The sequence below is a fragment of the Geospiza fortis genome, unplaced genomic scaffold (assembly GCF_000277835.1).
Source record: "Geospiza fortis unplaced genomic scaffold, GeoFor_1.0 scaffold208, whole genome shotgun sequence".
In the NCBI taxonomy this organism is placed as follows: domain Eukaryota; kingdom Metazoa; phylum Chordata; class Aves; order Passeriformes; family Thraupidae; genus Geospiza; species Geospiza fortis.
Window position 1 is genome coordinate 175,449 of NW_005054468.1, and position 22,832 is coordinate 198,280.

Genomic DNA, 22,832 nt, shown 5'->3' on the forward strand with positions numbered 1-22,832 from the left:
CCTGGGAAGAGGCGCGGTGCGGGAGGGCAGCGGCGCGGGGAAGGGATGCTGCCGACGGAGTTGTGGGGGATCCCGAGTCCGCTTCCCTGCTGGGTGTGTCTCCCTCCTTCTGGAGACGTTCCGGTGTGAGCCTGCTCTGCCACAGGGATTGGGTTGATGCTTTCCAGCCTTGGCTGTTCCGCGGTTTTCTGGAATGAAGTGCTCCAGCGGTTGTGGAGCTCTTTCATTCTGTGTATTCCTGTCATAAGTAATTATGGTGCGTGCGTAAGCCCTTCTGTTTGCCATTGATGTCATCTAGTGTGGAAGGGAACTAATGCATAAAAGGGTTTTTTTGGGGATTTTTTTTTTTCCGGCGTGGTTGCTGCCTGCCCTGTAATTCCTTCTTTGCATTTCTTGCCATCAGACCCCTCGGGGAGCTCACTGAAGGGCAGAGATGCGCGCACCCAAGCGTTGGGGCTTTCTTGAACAGATATTCCTGTGCAGAAAGTTGTGGTTCAGCCTTTTGGCTTCCAGTCCCTCGGTGCAGAAGGGCTCCTCGTTCTGTGTCCTGTGGATGCTGTGCTTTACTCAGCTTGGGTCTGTGTGTGTGAGGTGTGAGTAATTTGGTGCTGATAATGAAATTTACAGATCTGAAATTTGGTGTTGATGATGAAATTTACAGATCTGAAATTTACTGTAAATTACAGAAATTTACAGTAGTTTTCTCTTGCTAAAGCCAAGCCCCAGCACTGTAGGAGTTACTGGGAAGTTACTGAGGAAATTAACTGTATCCCAGACAGATACCGAACTTGCTGTGAGTTCACAGCTGGCAGCCCAAACCTTCAGCAAATCCAGCTCCTCATCCTAAGCAAGCAACACCCTAAATCACAAAACACCGTAATTCCGTATAACTTATTTTACATAAAACTTATTTATGCTAATGTCTCTGAAGGTGTGCTTTGGAATGTGAGATGTGAAATGCCATAAAAGGTGTGTTTCTGGTAGGAACTGTCAATTTGAGTCTGTCTGCCTGCTCCATGTGAGATTTGTCCCTCTGGGGGAAGAGTAAATGAGGAGTGACCCTTTTGTGGATGTTTCTCAGGGGGGTCATTGATCGTATTTGAGTCTCAGAGGTTCTGGATGCAGCAGTAAAACTGCAGTGGATCTTGTATTTTACAGTACCTTCTCTGCCAATGGTAAATTTGGTAATGTCACCTGTACTGTATGAAGTTCTTCAGACTCTAGCAGCCTCACTGTGTTGACAAGTGCGGGAGTTTAAATTAATGGAAGCTAGGCAAGCATGACCTCCTTGAAATTTGATCTGGATATGAAGGTTATAATGTCTCGTGATTTTGTCCTAGACCCAGGACTGTTTCAGAAACTGTTCTGCCTGCAGCCAGCTCATGAGCCTTCAGCGTGATCTTGAGCAACTTTGTAACTTGCTTCCTATGCAGCATTGCCGTGATTGTTTAATTTATCAAAGTTTAGTTTTTATGACGTGCCTGTCTGCTTCAAGAGGTGCCATGTCATGTTAGTCACTCACTTTCAAAGGTGGCTGTTCTGTTTTTATCCACCTGGCAAGACTGCAAACTACATGTTGTAGGGCTTCCTTATATTTTTTCTATCCTTTTTTACTGTTCATCCTTTGCTCATCCGCACTCTTGCTTTACCAGTGGCATGTTCGAGTTGTTTTTCTTTTTTTTTTCCCCTAACAAAGTGCATTAGATTCAGAGAGGAAAATTAGGACACAAAAAGGAAAAACATCATGAAACTCACTGGCAGCGGCAAAAATTACCTCTGTAATAAACATTTCATGATGCTTTGAAAATCCATTTGAAACTGACCTCGCATAGAGAGGTCAGAGAGAAAGCTCAAAGAAAATTGGTTGAAATAGAATTCTGTGAAATACTGCATTCATCAGTGGGCAGTAGAATTAAATGTCCTTTAGTGCAGAAATACCAAGAAACTTTACTGGGCTTAGTGCTGTTGAAATTCTTCTATAAACTAATGTAAAACCTAGGCCTCATCTGCTGCTTACATTGATAATTTTTCTAGAAGCCTTTTTTCCATTAAATTATATTGGCTTTTTCAGAAATTCCCCTTAAAGGAAGAAATGGAAATATTGGAGCATGTTTTTAATTTGGCATGTATGGTATGTCTGGAAGGAAATCTATTTATTGCTTATTAGTGAAGAAAAAATTATGTTGGAAAATAGAGTAAGATAGTGGTTCCTAAGAGCAACCTTTGTTGTTTTGGTACCTTGTGCATTGGTGTTTTAGAAAAGTTCTCTCTAGTATTGGTGGATACTTTTAAAGAGCATTCATACTCATTAAAATTTCACCAAACCTGGTTGAATTTTGTAACTGAGAGATGGGTAGCTTTCTTAAAAAGAGCCATACCAACCCGCATTTAGTCAGCTAACTGTAACTTTAGGTGAAAATCTTCTTTAACAGCTGGTTTGCAGTTGCTGCCACGCGTTTGGCTGTGTAAAGGCCTTTTAAATGTTCCTCACATGTAGATACTCCCCTTTAACCAGGATGTGGCTATAAACCCAAGCAGCATTGTTCAGCACTGCACACAAGAACACTTTTCCCCCATATGCTGCAGCTGAGTAAGCCCTAAGATCCGTGCTGAAAGAGGATTGTGAGTTTTCCGTGTTCATCCAAATTGACAGTTGTGCTCATAGGATCTAAGGCTTATCTCCAGGCTATCTGGCCTGTGGAAACAATTGCCTCTGGTCAGTGGTGAATGCAGAAGCAGCTGGCTGGACAATGGCTATTCATCTGGCGTTCTGATGTGTACAAAACTGCCTTCAAACATGCTCAGTTTTCACCAGGCGAGGAGAAGGCTCAGTAATGAAGTGGTCAAGATTTTCTGTGCCTCTGTTTTCTGTGAGAAGCCAAGGTCTTGTTTCTGTTCCCCCCAGAGTCCAGACCTGAGTCAGTGCTGTCTGTTCTGTTGCCTCTGTGTGTAACACCATCCAACACCCGTGGTAGAAGCACTAAAATTTGTTTTTTCTACTTGTGGTTTAACTTCCTGGGTATGGCACTATTAAACAGGCAGGGGCTGGAGTACCCATAAATATCTCTTTGCAGATTTGTTGGCAGCTGCCTGGGGAGTTGTCAGGGGAAAGAGGAAGGAGCACAGCTTAGGAATAGTGGAGAAGTTCTTTAAATTTCGTGTAGTGTTGAGGTTCCCTGTGGGTGTTGTGAAAGGATAAAACATTTTTCTTGGTTTTAGCAAACAAATGTGGTCTGGATAGTACGTGGTTACTGAGAAACTGCTTCTGGGAGGGACTTTGCAACATCCCTTTGGTGGTCTGGTTGTTTCCAAGGTGTATTTTATTATCTCCCTGTGCCTTGGCTTTCTAAATTTTATCAAATAACAACATTAAGATGAGCATTTGAAACTCTGGATCAGCTGATTAAAAATTTATTAATTGAGACTATGTTTACCTGTCTTTTTAGAGTTAGATTTGCTTCTAAAACTTATCAGCCAGCCTGAGTTAAATTACAGAAAATTCTTAGTTAACTCCTCATATTATCCTTTGTTTCTACTTACATGTCCTGATATGCTTTAATAATACAACTTTACTTAAAATTCTTGAACAATACAACTTGACTTAATTTTATTAAGTACCAAGGATTGATGTGTTTTTGTCACATTCTTAGATTATGTGACTAGCTGCTCAACAAAATTAGACATGGTGGTCTTATTTAATTTAAAATAAGTTTTGGTGTACTTTAATAGTTTTGCTGGCTTCGTATGTATTTTGTCAGCTGAATCTACTGTTTTTTTAACTGCTGGGATGCACATCACTGAAATAACCTTCTCTTTCTCAGCTGTCAGTAGGCTTTCCTCTTTGAGGTCACTTTTAATTGGAATATAGAAATTACTCACCCAAAATATTTTCCCAGAATAAGTTTACAAATCACTTTTACAGATTTATTCTGCATGTAGAACAAACTGTCAGCATGGTTATTTCACAGTTGCTTCTTTTGACATGAGGAGACCTCAGCTTTTCTTCTGGGTTTCCTTTTACCAGCTTTAAAAATTTTCGTTGTTGGTTCTCTGTTTGGCTGCACAAGCACCAGCTTTTTCATCTGGAGCTGTGGTGCCAGTGGATATTTTGGTGCAGGTGACTTGTGTAGAAAAACATGTCAAACAGTGGGGTATCTTAAAGCAGGTTCTTGATTTCTCTCAGACTAACTCCTCAAGATCTTGCATGCTTCCTAGAGGTCTAATATTCTTTCACTGTCCTGAGAAAATGCCTTTTCTCATCTTGTCAGAACTGAATTTGCTGTAGGTGGAATGTCTGTGATGAATCGTCATGCCTGTTTAAATGGTGATGATTTGAAAAAAAAATCGCAAGACAATTTTTTACAACTTCTCTCACTTGTTTTGTAATTCTAGGAGACTCTGCAAAGGATTGTCAGTACTCTAGTGAACAAAAATGATGAAATTCACAACTTCATTGACATGCTGAACCATACAATATCAAATGTTCAGGTATTTATTTTAGGGTTCATAGCTTGTGTCTGAGAGGGGGGCACCTTTGTACTTTTGTTAGTCTCAAACTACGTACTGTCTAAAGGATGGGCTGTGAGAATCCAGTTCAAAATACATCTTCATGTTGGAACTAGATAGAAGAACATTTTATTTTTTAAGTCTGTCTCTAGATGACAGGTGTCGTGGCCTTGCATTTTGTGTAAAGAGGTTTTGTAGAACTTCCTTTGTGTGGGAAAGATAATCTTTAATCTGATGCAAGATCTGAGTCTCCCATTAGTGGAAATAGTCTCTATTTTCTGCTCTGTTTGGAAGACTGAAAGATGATACTTGAGAGAAAGTTCTTTCTGTTTTCACCAGTTTCAAATTGTTTGGCTCAAGTTTAGAGTTAGGCATGCCTGTTAGAGCATCTGCATGAGGATGAGGTTTAGGTTCCTTCAGCCTGTCAGTCAGCCAAAAGTTGTTTCATCCTAAAGCTGAGTCAGGTTGGCTGCAGAAATGGAAATTATCCAGCAAATCTTTAAACTGCCTTCTTGAGTGCAGTTTTTAGCATCAAATGAAATATTTTTATTTGGAACTGGGCAACTTCCTCCTTCCAAACATCTAGCAATCCATATACGATTGTGCAAGGAAAATCAAGGCTTTTGGCGTGGAACAAAGTTGCCAAGTGTGCTGGTTTTGTGCAAGTTTGAGTATCATGGAATTTTCACAGATTGCAGCATTCAGTGTCCTGATGTAGAGTCTGCTTAGGAGACTGTTAGATCATTCCTAATATTTTTTCCCTTTTTGATAAGCTGAGCAGCAGTCACAAAGTATCCAGTGGTCATGGCAATACATATGTAGGGAATTGTGTGACCTTCAGTTTCTTGGCATTGTTTCCGGTGTAAACAGCATTTTCAATTCTCCTTTCAGGTAAACTCCTCTAATGCCATCAGCGAGCTGGATGAGGAGTTTGATGGTCTGTATTCTGTCCTACATGAGATGAAGGGGAGCATGGCCAACACTATTCAGCAAGAAGAAGCTCGTAAAATTCAAGCTCTGCAGGTAAATAAATAACTCCTTCTGAAAAAAATTTTGCAGCTGCAAAGAAGCATTTTAAAACTTCCTCTGTTCCTGTTATGCTATCCCCATTTGTTACACAGCAATATTGATTTTCAGGATTGTCTTGTGACAGTTCTAGAGCTGGTAAAGTCACCATCTTTTTCAAGGCTATTGCTACACAGTCATTCAGTGATGAAGTGCAGTCCTGTAAATAGAAATTGTAGTGCACATGAATATAAGTGTTTATTTCTCTGCTTTCTGAAACCCTGAAGCTGGGGGAAACAGGACATTGAAATTAAATCTGGCTTTTAAGTCAGACTTCAGCTTTCGTCCCCTTGGATTTGTGGGATGTGCCAAGTATCACTGTGCGCTTGTCAAGCATGGTGAAGTGAGGGCACTGTCAGGGGCCTTGGTTATATAAGGGAATAAGTTGTCACAAATGCATAACAAATCCATGAAGTTCCTAGGACTGGTGCCTCACAAACTGCTGGTTTTGTGGGAATACATCACATTATTCTTTCTGCTTTTGCTCCAGGATCAGCTGAGCCAGTGCAGTCGTGCCCTGGAGAGCTCAGAAGAGCTGCTGGAACTTGCTGTGCAGTCGCTGGACATAAAGAACCCCGTGGAGCTCTTAGAGGTAGAAAACATTGACTGGATGTCTGTGAGACAGGTGTTGACATCTGTCTTGATTTGAAATATCCTTTGCATTACTCTCCTGGACACTGCAAACTTACCAGGTGTACTTAGAGTGAGGATAGACAGGTGCATAAAAATACTGTTCTGCTGAAAAGCCAAGTTAAACATTGTAGTCCTGAATTTTTATGCAATTTCTGTAAAACAAGTTGGCTTTTTTCTTATTTAGGGTGACGGGAAGGGAATACAGTGCCTTCTCCTGGACATCTGTCATTGTTAAGCAAACTTGCACAATGACCCCAGAAAGGGAGGGTGAAATAACATGTATCTAACTGGAAGAATATACTTGCAAATTAGGGAAACAGTTCCACATATCCGCTGAATCAGTACAGTTATGCTTGCTACAGTAATCCTGCTGGTAGCAGTGGGATCAGCCACGCCAAATCCAAGGCCCAATTACTTTTTTTTTTTCTCCACATTTTAATGGGAACAAGGACACAAATCAATTTGAAAGAGTGAGGAGGAAAGCTGTCTTCCTGTGTCAGTTTTACCTTTTGGCTGCATGTTTGTGTGATGTCATGCTTTCTGGGTGCCAGCTTTGATTTATTTGCCTCTAAGAGCACCAATTCCTAAACAATATTTTTCTTCAGCTGGAGCTGTCCTTTCTGCCTTGTAGCAAGACATTAATTTGGCTCTTGAACTCTGTGCAAAATGCAGCTTTGACTTTCTTGGAAGTTGTTCTATTTCAGATTTCTCTAATGCCTTTTTTTTTCTAATCAAACACACCAAGGAAAGCTGTCTGAGCATTTGCTGGGGGAGAACCTCTTCAGATTTGGAGTCTGAAGATTAAGATACTGAAATCCAATTCAGTGAGCCCTAATATGTAGGATTTGATACTGGTATTACACTTGCACACTCGGGGATGATGTTTTAAGGTAATATTGCCTTAGCTATTAGGCAGCTAATTGTATTGCTCTCCTGGTAGGAGTAGCCAGTGTTCCTGAAGGGGCAGCTCCAGCCCTGACTCTCGTATATTCACAAATTTTCCTTGGATATTCCAGTGAATCAGTTCAGGAGCAAATAGCATAAGATAATTTTATTTTTTTTTCCCTATGTTATATTTTTGTGGCTTTATTCTCAGAATTAATTTACCTGGAAGTCAAAAGAACATGAGTGGCAGATTGCAGGGGGATTCAGTGTTTAGGTAGGATGTGATCAGACGCTGCTGGGCAGCTCCTGTGGGATGGGCTGATCCTGCTCTGTCAGTAGCCTGGAAACAAAGTAAAGTCAGTGAAGTTAAGCTGGGACTGTCTTGCAGAAGATGTTGAGTCCTGGCTTCCTCATATTTTACAAGATATGGAAATGAAACCCAGAGATTTTGTTGGGAGGTATCTCTGTTTTATGCCATGTAGGAAAATCAGTCAGTAATTCCTACAGTAACTTTGTTTTGAGGTAAAGCAAAGCTGCCTCTTAAGCTAAATTATTTCTGAACACTTCGTTTGGTTTTTTTCTGCGTCCCATTTTATGACTATATAATCAATTTTGTAGCAGGGACAGCCTGATTTCCTATTTATTTTTCTCAATGAGATTTGTATTTAGTGAAAAATTGGGAAGTTCTCCACTTTTTACTTCAAACTGGGAAGCTGCCTGGTGATTCTTGGCTCTGTGAAAGGGAAAATAATTCAGCTGAATGAGCAACTGGATCAAGGAGCAGTGTTGAAGTGAGGCTTCAGCAGACACAACCAAGCCCTCACTACTTCAGCAATAATCTTTTGTCTTAGGTTTGCAGCTCCTTTTGGTGAAGGAGGGAGATTTTTCTCTTTCAACATACCAGTTGATATTTGTCTTTTAAATGTCATCACTTCTGCATCTGCTTCAGTGCTATTATTTGAGAAGAACTGTTATTTTTGAATGCTGATATACAGAGAGAGTATTATTGTACTTTTCCAACAACACTTTGTAACTTTTGGAGCAAAAGTTAGAATAAGTCCTGTTTTTTCTGATTGCTCAGGGCATGCATCCAGGTTGTGTAGTTCAGCAAGTCAGGCATGGTTAATGCCACAAATAAACACTTAGTTTCACAGAAAATACCATGGCAGTTAAATGTTAATGGCTTGGTTCTGTAGCTCTTTTAAAAAGCCATGGAGAGTAACTCAAAATTATTAAGAGAAATCTGAAAATACAAAATCACACTCAGAAAGTTGAGTAATTTGGAATTGGTTTGGTGTGGTTCTGGAAATCAGGTTTTTTCTCCCCCAGATGTTAGTGTTGCTGTGCTAACCCATGCTATTAACATGCTTCACAGGGCAGTTTATTTTGAGGAAAATGTTAAACTCATTTTGAACTTCAAATCTGAGCAATGCAGCAGAGATTGTTCTTGGCCTTCTTGCATGTTGCTGTCATTGATACTTGCATGGAAATACTAACTACTTTCTCTCTCTTCTCCCTGACATGCATCAAGGCTTCCAGACAGATCAAAGATAGGTACAGTACAAAATCTGTCACTTTTGTGTCTTTGAATTAATCTTATCCTTGAAAATGCATTTACTGTAAAAGGGCCATAGTCAGCTGTAATCAAATTCATTGACTCTTTTCTAAGTGTTAGTTATCACAGCTTCTGAGAGGGAACTAAAAACTTCTGTGCTGCTCATGTAGTATGGTTTTTCCTGGCTTTCTGTAACTTTAAATAAAAATATATTTTTGATGCAGGGAAGTGGAGCTCTGCATCAGCTGCTGCTGCAATTATTGTCTTTGAATATATATGTATATCATTAATTATTATTGTTAATAAGCTTATTATTAATACCTCATAGCTGAAATTTAACGATGTTTCAAGCTGACTCTGCCCCTTTTAGTTGTGAGAGACTCTTGTTGGTTTTTTGTTTTTCAAGTACTTAGAGACTTTTGCTAGCTAATTTTTCTTCAAAATGTAAAAAGTGTTGTAGCTGTTAAAATACTTTTGGTGACACTAGTACCATGAAATTATTTCTGGTAACTTTTCTTTGAACAATTGTTTAAAAAGCAAAACTTTGCTGTTTGAAAATCAATACTAAGGCCATTTTCTTTGCTTGGAAGAATATTAACTCCATTTCAAGAGTATGACCTTCTGGTTCAGAAAACTTTCTGTGGTGTACAAAATATTTTGAGAAGCAGCTCACAGAATGTTGTTGCTTTTTTGGACCAAATAGGTTGGCTTTCAATGTTCAGGGTTTTCAGTGAAGGCTCTGATTTACTGAATTCTCTGAATTTCTGTGTAAAATGAGTAATTGTTAGAGTTTAATTTAATCTTTGCTTTTCCAGAGGTAAAGATTTAGTATCCTTAACAGGTCAGAGGGAGAGTGGATAGTGTCAGTGATGGGACTTTTTAGTACTTTTTGTCAGTAATAAGCATCCTCTTCTGATTTCTTGAAATTATCACTAAATCCTTTGTGGTTCTCTGTCCAAGACTGGTGTCTGAGCAGAAGTTGAAAAGTTGTCTGAAGCCCACTGTTCCCTGGTGTTCTCTTACTGCTAATCAGAGGATTATTATTCCTTAAGGAGAGATTTTCTCTACCCATCTGGCTGAGCACTGATGTGCTAGGCAGCCCATGCTGAATTTCAGAGTGTGAGCTTTGTCTTGGGAAATCAATTGAATTGTCTTTCATGATGTTCAGCTCAGTCTCATAATTGTCTCATACCTCAAAATTGCAAAGCTCATCACTCCTGACTTGCATATATCTTTAATATTAAACTTCACATTTCCTCTTCCTTCCACACTACTAGATTTTTTGGTTTTTGGTGTTCTTTGATGTATCTGTGGTTAGCATACAATCTCTCTTACATACTAGTGGAGTGCAGGAAGCAGTATGTATTAGGTGTTCAAAAGGTGCCACACATCAGTGGGTGTAAAATGGATTCAGGTCTTGGCAGTTTTGTGGCATATATATTACTTTGTAATTGAGAATCTTTTTTTTAAAGGAGGAATTGGGATCTCTGTGCAGTCTGAATCAATGTTACTCAAAATCTGCTTCATGGCCTGGTATCTTCAGAGTTAGAGAATTACATGAGAGCCTTGGGGGGTTTTGGGGGGTTTTTTGGTGGTGTAGTTGGAGTACAAAAATGTCTTGGGGGCGTTCGTAATAGTACGCAGCTAGGATTTCAGGAGTGGAAATGGGAGCTGTGCTTCACAGAATCCCAGCATGGGTCAGGTTGGGAGCACAGTGGGTCATCTCCCCTAATGTCCCTGCTCCAGCAGAGTGACCCTAGAGTACATGGCACAGGGTTGTGTCCAGGTTCTGGAATATCTCCAGTGAAGAGAAACTCCACAGCCTCTCTTGCAGTCTGTTCAGGGCTCAGTCACTGCACAGGGAAGGAGTTCTGCCTCATGCCCAGGTGGAACTTCCTGGGTATCAATTCCTGTCCATTCCTCTTGTCCCATTGTCCCTACAGAGCAGAGCCTGGTCTGTGCTCTGAGCCCTCCCTGCAGACAGGGACACACAGGGATGAGGGCCCTCTTATGCCCGTACCCATCTATCTAGATATGTATCAGAAATATATACATTATATTTACATATATATAAGAAACACACTCATGTTTCTGATTGTTTCTGGCGCCAAAAGGAGCAATAAGTAATAGGCTGAATCACACATTCCCCTCTTCTTTTTATTCATACTCCCTCTCAATCTTCCCTGACTCTACTTCAATGCTTTTTTTTTTTCTCCACATACCTTTTCTCTTCCCTCAGGTTCTGATTCATTTAGTGGCTTTGATGAGTTAAGGTCCTTCAGTGTATAGTGTATCTTGTAAAATTGGTCTGGTGCTTGCATGTTCTAATTTGCAGCTTGAAAAATCTCTTAATCACTTGATAAGGTAATAGATAGATATAATATCATCATCATCTTGTTAATTTCTGTTTAGAAATGCATAAACATGATCCTGAGTCTGCACTTCTTCAAACTTTTCATACTTGCTGAATTTATGTCAAGTGATGTGAATTTTGTTTTGTTTCTTATCCAGTTTTTTTTGTCACTAGTAAAGGGTTTTAAACTCATCTCTAGTGATCTCTTTAGTATTTATTTGCTTAGTAATATGGAACAGCTGGTAGCTCACACCATTATTCTGAGACAGTCACATCAGAAAAACTTTCTATTTTGAGTGTGCTAAATGGTAAACAGTTATGTGTTAGAAAAATGTTCTAACCTTTGATCGGTTGTTTGACGTCAGTGATACAGATTGTCTGATTGCTGTTTTGGAAAATGGGATATAGGACTTGACAATGGGAAATACATTTTGGTAATGCTGGTTTCTTGGCTTCAGTGTCACAGTGGCTTCAGCATTCCGCCTCTCTCTGAAACCAAAAGTCAGTGACAGTATGACTCATATGATGGTGGACTTTGCCCTGGAGAAGAGGATGCTCCAAGCTGTGAAGTTTTTGCCAGGTAAAAACCATATCCAGGGAGTTTAATTTGTTGCTACATGAACAGCTTGCTATATTTAAACCAACCAAACAAAAGAAAATTGCACCTCTTGCACCGTAATAAGCAAAATTTTCAGAGTACCTAAACTCATTCTTACTCATTGTATGTTAAATTGGATACCTTGAGGATGAGAGTTTTCTAGTTTTATTGTGTTAATTTCTACACAAGACACCGTTTTGGACAACAATATTGATCTCAGAAGTGAGAATGAGTCTTCCGGACCATGTTTTTTCATGAGTTGTGAGTTCCTTTGTACTCTGTGAAGTTACCTGAGGTTTCTTAGGACTGTCCATACCAGCTTGATCCTGAGTGACACCCCAAAGTCCTGCTCGTGTGCAGGAGTGTTATGTGTGAAACTGTAAACTTTCACATTGCTTACAAGAGTGGTGACATAGTCTGAAATACAGGTGAGGGACAGTCCACTATACAGTGATATTTCCATATTACAAATTGTGTATTAATGCATCTGTTCCTCTTTGATAGTAAACTTGGGTGCATTAGACGAGTGTGTATCTTTCATGCCTTTTTAATCCTATTGCTTTCCAATTTAAAACACTTTGCCCTTGGCTGTTACTGAGAATATATTGACAAGAGCACTGCTGGCAGGGATGTAAAGTTGTTTCGTCTCTAGGTCATGAATCCAAATCTGTTAAGGACTTCGCAGCATCAGTTTTCATTTCTGCCCCATGTGTTGCAGATACAGTATGTCGTAGCAGGTGTAGTAAATGACCACTGTTATTCCTAGTGGTCATCTGTCAGTGTCCAGGCAGAAATTCACCATCTAGTCTTGGACGCTGGATGTCAATCACTGCCCTGCATTTCACAGTGCATGTGTTCAACAGAGTGGAAAGATATAACAGCAAGTGTGAGCAAAGTTTTGCATCTAGATAAAGGTATTATTTAGTGTGACTCTTAAACATTTTTCCTTGTCAGATATATAGGAATTTGAAATAGGCCTCTGATTTGTTAACAGGAAAATTGACTGTCTGGATATCAATCTTGCTTTTTCTACTGTAGTGCTCTGCTTCCAAATTACTCAGACGCCAAAAGCTCAAACTGAAAACAATAAAACTTCTTTTTCATTTCCCGCAGCAAAAGTCTTCCTTGCATGTCCTTTAGACTCTACAAATAGTATGTAAATGCCTTCTTTTTCAAAACTTTTTTCCCACAGACTTAAGTGCTCTTTGATTTCATGTAAGTAGAATTCTGTTGCCTGTAAACAAAACTTCAGTCTTTAGTGGACCTGCGGAACTGTTTCCCCCTTCCTTTCAAGGCAGAGGGGTGAAAAGAAAGGAAAACTGGGTAACTGAAGAGAAACTAGTGCAAAATATTAGTGTCTGTAGGGATGAAAATTAATAAAAGTTATGCTGTATGAGGGGTGTAGCTGAACTTACCTTCCACAGACATAGGAACAGAAGTTTGTTTCTTGGTGTTCTTCCTGTAGGTTCATATTTTTAAGTCCACTCTTTTCTAGCCTTCTCTTTTTCAAACTGACCTATGTGCTTGTCTTTCTGCAGTCCCTAAAGCTCCAGAGATAGATGTAGCAGCATGTCTGGTTGCTGACAACTGCATAACAATATCGTGGAGAATGCCTGAGGAGGACAGCAGAATTGATCATTTTGTGCTGGAGTATAGGAAAACCAACTTTGATGGGCTCCCTCGACTAAAAGGAGAACAGCATTGGGAGCTGGTTGACTACATTAAAGCTACTCAGTACACATTATCAGGTAAAGGTTTTTTATACTTCAAACCCAAGAATATTGATATAACTCTTTATGCTTGGAAGTTTTGCAAAATGCCCATTTTTCTGCATGTAATGAAGCTGCCATTATATCACATCAGTCACGGGTGCTTTGTACAATAACAGTTCTGTCTTTTATTTTGACTTTGAGGTTTTATCAAAAGTTGTGTGTTAAATGAAGTTCACATTGGTATTCAAGCATGTTTTTTGCAGATTGAGATAAATGAAAGACAGCTACATGGGGATAGATCTTAGTCTTGTAGGAGTCATCAGTAATGAATGCAACTTCAAATTTGTAAACATTTGCTTTGTAGGTCTGAGATTTGATACAAAATACATGAACCTTAGAGTACAGGCTTGCAACAAAGCTGTGGCAGGTGAATACTCCGACCCCGTGACTCTGGAAACCAAAGGTAAAGTTTGAAAAACTCCTGAACCTTATCTGTGGTGAAAATCCTGCACTTAAACTTCTCTGCCTTCATACATGAACCTGTTATGTTCAGTCTGCTTCTGCATGAGCCCTGCTGAAACACTTCCTAAGTGGAAAGGGAAACAACTGTAAAGGATTAAGAAGCTTATTGGCACAGAGCTGCCCTTTTGGCATTCAGATCCTGAAAAAAATGGGGCAGTTAATGTCACTTTCTCCAAAAGCTTGGCATTGGTTGCTTTGAACTGTGGACTGACAGTCCCATGTGCTGCTCCATGATGCCAACATACAGCAAGAAGGAGGATGAATGTTGTGGGTGACTCTTTGGGCATCTAAACAGTTGGTGTGATTATCCTGTTATTAGTGGCAGACAGCATTCTGTAAGTAGAAGTTGCTGGAAAGGGTTTTCTTGACTTTGTAGCTGCAGTTTCTATTCCCTGTCAATATTTAAAAAGCTGGCAGCTTCAAATTGCCTAAGGTGTGCAGTCATGATGTTAGTTGATCTGAGAATTCTTAGAGTGGCTTCCTAACATTCTGTAAATAAACTGAAAGAGAAATTTCTTGGAACAGATGTTTTGTGACAGAACACAAATCTTAGCTATTAAGGTGAGAGTGATCCTGAGGTTTGATTTACATCCAGGTCTCGTAAAAAGGGCAAAATGACTGGTATCAACTGTATAATTTATATAAGTATAAATTCACTTCCTTTTGAATGTTGTTTCATAAGAATAAAGCTGTGTAGAAATTTAATGAGCTGATGGGCATCCTGGTAACTTTACTATAATTATTTTAATACTCTTAAGCAACAGTCATTGTCAGAGACATAGTATCTGTTTAATAGCCATATAATTCCCTAGTCCAGTATCAGAAAGCTAATTCTGGTTTTGATTGTCTGGGCAGTTACCATGCTTCCCATATTATTTTAATTATTCCTGGGTGAGCATTTAGTTCACTTTCTTTAATAATCAACCCAGAGAAAATCAATTTCCTTGTCCATATGCTTAACCTGACTGTTGTTTACACTTGTGCATTTCTGAGCTCTTAAAAATCTCAAGTATATGTTCTTTCAGGGTCAGACTGTAATATGTGATGATATCAGGATGTTTATGGAACACTCTCTAAATATATTTAGGAAATTCAGTCTGCTGTATTAGTTTTTTTGATTCCACATGTCAGACTGAAAAGCTGGTATTTTCATTATGCTCAATAACACTCTGTAACAATTTTACTACTGGTTCTATCATTTTCTCTGAATAACCATTATACCATTTCGCTGTTTTCTGTTTTGTCTTGACCAGCATTTGTGTTCAGTTTGGACAGTACTTCATCTCATCTGAACTTGAAAGTTGAAGACACCTATGTTGAATGGGATCCTACTGGAGGCAAAGGCCAAGAAAAAATAAAAGGAAAGGAAAATAAAAACAGGTAAGAACTCTGTTTTGTAAGTGTCTGGTATATCTCATCTTACAGTTAAAGGAAGAGGGCAGGAGTGAATTAAAGCACTTGGGGACAGTGGGACATGAAAGGAATTTTCATTCAGAAGTGTTTCTCTGGAAGAAATTTTAATTTTTTTTTATTTCCCTTCCTCTGCCACACTGATGAAGAGGCTAGAATTGTGTCATAATTGTTAAATAATATTTCTTTATTTTAAAAATGCATTTGTTAGGGTATCATTCAGTGTACTGAGCTAAGGTGTAGCTGTGATGGACTGACCTTGGCTACCCACCAGCTGCTCACCCACCTCTTCTATGGCTTCTTCTTCTCCTGGTACCAAAACCTTGCCACATAAGGCCAGAACAGTAGATAAGGTAAATGTGAACAGGCAGCTGATGTAATTCTGTCTTTACTAGTGTTGCAGGTCAATTCTGGTCAATAGACAGCATTTCTACTATAAAAAAAGTAAGGAAAGAGCTGACTGCCTTGTCTTTTTGAGAAAGAAGAGGTTAAATAAAACTGGTACTATATATAGGTGATGTCTGAATTTATCTCAAACCCTCATTGGAGGGGGAAAAAGTACCAATAAAACAGAACAGACAGCAAAAGGTAATGGATAATGAAACATAACTATTGTGGATGTGGCAGCTCTAAACATACTGATTTCGTCCAGGAAAAGCACTTAACTTCAGTAGAGCTCTTGGTAGATTTGTTAGATGTCTGCTGTTCTGAGTCATTGGATAAACACTGTTGGAAGAATGTTTAACTCTGCCTACTGTGGCTGAGCCTTGAATATTTCCAAGGATGAAGACTGTGTGGATGAGGAATGTGTTAACTTGCTAGCCCTCTGTTCCAGGCCACTTTTCTGGGAGGGGAGGAATATCGTGACTGGAATCCCTTGTGGTTCAGTGACTCCCAGGTGCTTCTCAGCCATCAGTGTGACCCCTGTGAGGACAGCCTGGCTTGATCTTCTGTGCTCCCCTTCCTGTTACCTCATTAAAGACGGCAATTGGTTCTTGTCTTCCTCAGGCAGAGCAAACCCCATTGTCTTTCTGTGCCCCAGACCTTAACTGTGGTGTTGGCTCTCCACAGACTTGCTCTGCTGTGTCAGGGTGTAAATTTGAGGAGCCCAGACCTGGACACAGCTGTCAAAAAAAGAGGAGAAGTCACTTGCCTTGGGCTCCTGGTCACTGTGTTGGGGCTGCAGGCTGGGTGTGCCTGTCCACGAGGGCACAGGGCACTGTTGTTTTCACCTTCTGCTTCCCAAACTCTTCAGTGGCTTTTCTGCAGGGCTGTTCTTCCCTTGGGTGTCCCCCAGCCTGTCCTGCTGTGTGGATTTCCCTTACCTGGAGAGCTGTGAGCCTGTCTGTGCCTCACCTCTTGGGCTTTGGGAATATTCTGTGGGAATGGGTCCACACAATTAGCTTCTCCCTCAGCCGTGGTTTTTTAGCTTTCCATAGTCACATAGTTTGAGATAATTTATGAACAAATACATTCTCCACAGGCATATATTGCCAGAAGCATGATAGAATAACTTCTACTGGCATTTTAAAACTGGGGATAATTTACTGCAGTGGTAGAACAGTTCTTTAATGACTACTTATTTCTGTCGACAGTGGCCAGAATCCTCTGCTGAAGAGCAATAGAAGGTGATAATATACCTCTTATTCCTAGAATCTAGCACCTAGTTTTGTTGGGAATCTGTGCTACTTTCCTTTGCTTGATGTCATGAGAAACAAATCTAATAGCCTTTATCAGTAACAGTGCATGTGTGCATTTAGAAGTTATTTTGCAGTTTAATTTGGATTCATAGAGATTATATATTCTCCAGTGACTGAAAGAGTCTTTCTGGAAGGATTCATCCTAATGTGTATGAAACCTGATTTGAAATGGCTGGAAGGGCATCATGTATTTTAATGTTGATCCAAAGATCCCTGTTACTTACAGACATATTGATGCTTTCTTAACCCTTTGGCAAATTTTTTACAAATACTGTAAAGATCTCCTTTCTGAGAATTTTAAAATGTTTTTTTGGTGCTTATTTTTGAACCTCAAAAACCTCCTTGCTTCTGAACTTGTGCTGCAGCTGTTAGACATCAGAGGGTAAGAAGCAAATGGTTTTACATGTTTGAAGAGAATGAAGCATATGTTGGAAGCTTCATGGCCATTCCAATTGCAGAACCAAGTGTTTGAATGAGAAGTCCTTTTCTTTGAGACACAAAGTTAGGTAAAATATTCTTCTATTCTTTGTGCAGTTGTGGTTTTTTAGTATCACATATTTTCATTGTTTTTCTAGTGAAACACCTTTTTGAGAAATTATTTTCCTATTTTTTTCCATTTTCCTATTCTCTTTTGTTCCTATTCTTGTTTTGTTGCTTTAGAAGTCATAGGACCAAAAGAAGTGCCCAGGATCCTAATTTCTTACAGGTTTTACTCCCCTGTTATTCATCTATCAGGTGGATCTATCTCTGGTTTGAAATCAGAAGTAAAGCAAAGCTTTTGTAAAAAGCAAAATAAGCTCTTGGAGCCATTCAGTTTCAATTGTTCTACTACACAAATTATAGCAATTTATACTAAACTAAATTTAAAAAATGTCTTGGAGATGCTCCTACCTGCTCAGCTCAGGGAATTTTACACCTTGGTCTCTCTTTGTAGCTGTCAGTAGAGAACTTCCCTAGTTCTTGGCTCTGCTTTGCTAGAAGGACATGGTCATATGTTCAGTTTCACATCTCAGACTGAGCTTGTCTAGCAGGGGATTTAGATGAGCTTTGTTCTGTAGGAGGCTTTTATTCCCACCTGAAAACATCTGTGGGATGTCTGCGTTAGAAGGGAAATTTGGAACTGCCTCCCTGGGAGCTGGATCCATGGGAGTTGGGGGAAAAATTGTAGTACAGTTACTTTAAACAAAAAATGTGCAGTTTTGAAGAGTTGGAAATACACAATGGCAACAAAATTCTTAATTATCTTTCATTTATTAGACCAGAAAAAAACCTCTCAATAATTTCTGATCTCCTTCCTTGACCTTTCTTCTGCAGAAGAGAATGCATGTTGTGTGGAGTATATTCTGAAATGGATAAGGAAATGGGGACTAATTGCAGTGCTGTAGGCAGCAATCCTAAACCATGAGACAAGAATATCTGGCCACTGAATATTGGAAGAAATGTGTCAGTTACTGGCTAATAAGGACTATGCTCTACTGGAAAAAGGGCACAAAGCTGAATTCCTGCTATAAAATTTGCTGCCTTCCATTGGAAGGGAGATATAAGCACTGTGGAGGAAAAAAAGCCTGAGCAACTGGTTTTTTGCAGCTTTTATGTCAAATAGTCAGTGTAATTTTCTGAACTGATAAAGGCTATTAAATTTTGAGAGGACAAAGCACATGCAGTGGCCATTTACAGACTTGAGCAAAGTAGATGATACCAAGAAGCTTTTAATGCTTTCTTAACCTTGTGAAAATTCTAGCAAAGTACCTGCATTTTTCTTATTGTAATTCTCTAAATGGCTACATTGCTTTCTGCATAGCCCATTTGTACTGGGTCTAATAGAAAATTTTCAACAGCATTTGTTGGGAATGTGAGTGGATGATGTCTGATGCACATGAAGCAGGTTGGAATCTGCAGAGTGCCTCCCTCTGAAATTATCCTTTAATTCTTGGCTTTGCTATTTTCTTTTTTTATGCTATCACTTGCTAACTTTTTCCTTTGGTAAGTAAACTGCAGCATCCCCCATATTTACAAAATCCAAAAGCACTTGATGTGGTGCACCTGTACAATGTACACTTAACCCCTCTGTGTATCTCTTGTGAGCAGTTTGGAAGCATAGTTGTCTTCTGTTACATGCTAAATAGTGATGCTTGAGTAAACAGCTTTTTCATCACTAATTTTTTTGTAGGCTTCTGTAAATGGAATTAAAAAAACTTTGTCATGAACTAGATTTTAGCATACCTACATCTGGCAGCTTAGTATCACTTAGCTTTTGATTCCCATGTGACTTTATTTTCATAAAATAGTAGTAGGAAAAAGGGACATATCCCAAACCTTTCTGGAATGGTTTTTGAGAATAGTGAATGAATTGGAAAGAAAACAAGCTGAACTTCACTGTATGAATGGACATAAAAGTAGCAAGTAGCTTTAGCAAATAGTAGCTGAAGGAGCAGCTGGATAGAAAACTCTTCTGTAGGTGATATTTCTTCCAAGGCTAATGTGTGATAGACTCCAGAGGATGAGAAACTGAAAATTACTTCTCAAATGTATTTCAGAGACTGACTTTGAACTTTTTTGGGGTTTTTGTCAAGGAAATTAAACTGTAAACCTGTACAGCTATTTCTGAGAAGTTAGAATTCTTTGCTACTGATTCCCTTTAAAGTAGTAAGCAGATGTGATTCTCTGTCTACTGAGGAATATTGCGAATAGCCCTCACTCAGTTTAATGGTTAAATTATTGGTAATTATTTCTGAGGGCCTAACCGAGGTTAAAAAAAGTTTGAAAACCTTACTAGGTTAAAATTATTATTTTATACAACTGATTGCTCCATATTGAATATGGATGAATATTCTCCATCCTAAAGTGTTTCATTCAAACCATGTGCCACACATCTGCTTTTCCCCCCTCTGTTTTCATTTTCAGCTGCCTCTGAACCTGTTTTTTTACAACATTCTGTATGTTTTCCTCTGTCACCTCTTCCCTCTCCGCTGTTGTGCATGCATGCTGTTAGAGTCATCAACTAATGTGTCCTTTCTAGAGTGTTTGTGTGTGTCTCTTGCGCCTGATGGGCTCAGGGACGCCTGAGTGTGCACTTCTGTGGCCATGCCCAGGTTTTGAGTGGTTGATTTCTCCTTCAGAAGCAACACAGCGTCTCCCAAGAGATCCACTAACAGCCCAAGGGCCTCAGCGAGGGGCAGCCGGGATCGCTTTGCTGGTGAATCCTACACAGTGCTGGGTGAGCTGAACTTGTTTGCTGTGTTAGGAAAGGGCAGATCAGTCAAGAATTAGAGGGAAAGTTTGTGATTGTTCAAGGCTGTGTACTCAACATTGTCCTGGAGCAGTTTGCCCAAGTAACACCAGAATTTTGTGTCTTCTGCTCTGCTTTGGATTACAAAGCTCTTAGTGACTGGCATGCACTGCTTTTGAAGATAAATTGGCGTTAAATGTATCTAGTTGTAATGAGTGTAGGTAAATACAGTCTCATTAATCTGTTTCATATTTATATTCTATTGTACAATTTTCTTGTTCCTTATAGTTCAGATTTCTTTGTCTTAAACCAAAATAGAGAAGACATTGCTGCTACCTATCAGGAAGGCAGCACTGTAAGGTACACCTAATTGTATTTAACTAGTCTCAGTTGTAATTAAATGTATTTCTGTTGGTAGGAGACACTGCTGTTGAAAGTGGACAGCATTACTGGGAAGTGAGAGCCCAGAAGGACTGCAAATCCTACAGCGTGGGAGTAACGTACAGAAACCCGGGGAAGTTTGACCAGCTGGGGAAGACTAATTCCAGCTGGTGCATCCATATCAACAACTGGCTGCAAACCACCTTCTCAGCAAAGCATAACAATAAAGCAAAGACTCTAGATATACCTGTCCCAGACAGAATAGGCGTATACTGTGACTTCGATGGAGGTAAATTACTCCTTAGGAGATTTAGTAGAAAATAGTTAGTTACTATTTCTGTTGAGCTGGAGCAGTCCAAGGCTGAGGAAGTGCATTACTCCCAGACTGATCCAGTCTTGGGTGACAACACAGTGCTTGTCATGCCAAATGTGCTTGTCATGCCAAATGACAGAGTTCATCTGTGTGATAGAGCTACTGAAATTCAGTGAAAATAATGAATTTTCACTCTTGAGGACTGCACTTAGCGTGTCCTGGAAAGGAATCAATTTTTTTGTACAAGTTAGCAACTGCATCTTAGCCTCAACTATGTTTAAGCTGAATTTCAACTTGTTCTCTGTCTTTCTCTCTCTCTTAGGTCAGCTTTCATTTTATAATGCAAGCTCAAAGGCATTGTTACACACCTTCAGAACAAAGTTTACCCAGCCATTGCTACCAGGCTTCATGGTCAGTATCTATAAAATCTTGCCATTTCTAGCACTGAATTCAGTCTTAATTGTTTTTTTTTTTTAAAGAAGGAAAGTGTATGCCCTTGGTTTGGCTGACTAGTAATTTTTAAAAATGTTTAACTGTTCTCTTTTGGATTTTGTGTGGTGCTTACAGTGGCACCCCAGCAGGACTCTGCACCTGGATGTCTCAGCCGTGTAAACAGAAGTCATTAAATTTGTGTGTGTGAAATTAACAGCACATTACAGTGGCTGATGAGCCCACTACGATAACTGATCTGAACTGAGGGAGTCCAGGATGTTCTGAGCCATCAGAGCAGGTGTCATGGGACAGAACAACTCCTGATGCTTTCCAGTGGGAAAAAAAGTCTCCACCTTTCACATCTTTAAAATCTCAGTGGGATTTTCTTGCCAGTCAGTTCAGTGCCCTGCATAACCTTTTTTGTCGCTCTAAGATAATTGGCAATAACTTTCTGCAGTGTTGAAGGCTCAAACCTTGCCCAAAACACAGAGGAGAAGGATTAGTTACTATTAGTTTTCCTTTAATTATTTAAGTAATTAGTTAAGCTAATTCGGGAGGTCTCAGCTGTGTTGTAAGGTGCTATCAAGTGCATCATGCTTTGGGAGCAGGGTGTGTAGGCCTGGGATTTTAACAGGTCTAGATTTTTTCATGGCTGTTTATTTGCCTTGCTGATCCGTTTCAGCACAGGGGGAAAAGAGCAGCTTCAGAACTACTGGGATACATGTGTTAGCCATTCCCTAGCATAGCAAAGGCTGACTCATGTAAATTCAGTTCCCAAGTCATCTGGGGAAACAGTTGCTTGCCAAAATTCAGGCTGTCCCTCTGCACCTCACACAGCCAGCCCCTCGCACAGTGACAACAGCCTTACTGACTGAACAGGACAAGTGAAAATGACAAACTACTTAATTACAGCTCTCAAACTTATTTATAAACATGAAAATAAAGCATTCTTTCATGTGCAGAATAGAAGTTGCTGACACCTGTGCCCCTGAAGCTTCTCATTTTTTTTGTTTTTGTAGTATGTTTATGCTGACATAATTATAGCACGACATGACAAAAATAAGCACTGTTTTGAGGCACTGGAGCATAGTGAGTGTTGCTTTTCATTGTCACTCTACTTGCTGCTGGCACATTTGCCTTCAAAGAATTTTTCTAGTTAGGAGCAAGGGATTTGAGTGCTAGGTCTTTGTTATAAATTTAGTTATGAATCATAGTATGTGAAGCATCTTAGACTTTATAGACTTAAAAATCAGCATGTCTGTCATTGGAATGTTTTACAGAGGGCTGTGACAGAGGACATGCAGCTGTGTTTGTGCTAGTTAATTGTGGGATGGGAGCAGAGCGATGTGTTTGGTCCATAATGCAGATTTTTTTCTTCTCCCCCCCCAGATCTGGTGTGGTGGGCTCACAGTGACAACTGGATTGCAGGTGCCAAGTGCTGTGAAAACTCTTCAGAAGAGTGAAAATGGATTGGGTGGTTCAACAAGCAGCCTAAATAATGTTTTCTTGTAATGTCTGTTTAAAACTTCTCCTGCTGA

At 39.7% G+C, this 22,832-nt stretch overlaps 1 protein-coding gene across 1 annotated transcript in view; it reads left to right on the forward strand.

Moving 5' to 3' along the window:
- FSD1L (fibronectin type III and SPRY domain containing 1 like) overlaps nt 1-22,824 on the forward strand; it is a 41,426-nt gene extending 18,602 nt beyond the window's left edge. Inside the window, exons 2-14 of the mRNA XM_031062825.1 lie at nt 4,393-4,488; nt 5,398-5,529; nt 6,062-6,163; nt 8,621-8,643; nt 11,456-11,577; nt 13,134-13,343; nt 13,672-13,770; nt 15,083-15,209; nt 16,835-16,867; nt 20,059-20,156; nt 20,587-20,838; nt 21,185-21,273; nt 22,684-22,824. Of these exons, the coding sequence (XP_030918685.1) occupies nt 4,393-4,488; nt 5,398-5,529; nt 6,062-6,163; nt 8,621-8,643; nt 11,456-11,577; nt 13,134-13,343; nt 13,672-13,770; nt 15,083-15,209; nt 16,835-16,867; nt 20,059-20,156; nt 20,587-20,838; nt 21,185-21,273; nt 22,684-22,806 (1,506 nt within the window). The 3' untranslated portion in view covers nt 22,807-22,824. The remainder of the gene's footprint in view (nt 1-4,392; nt 4,489-5,397; nt 5,530-6,061; nt 6,164-8,620; nt 8,644-11,455; nt 11,578-13,133; nt 13,344-13,671; nt 13,771-15,082; nt 15,210-16,834; nt 16,868-20,058; nt 20,157-20,586; nt 20,839-21,184; nt 21,274-22,683) is intronic.
- The last annotated feature ends 8 nt before the right edge of the window (nt 22,825-22,832 follow it).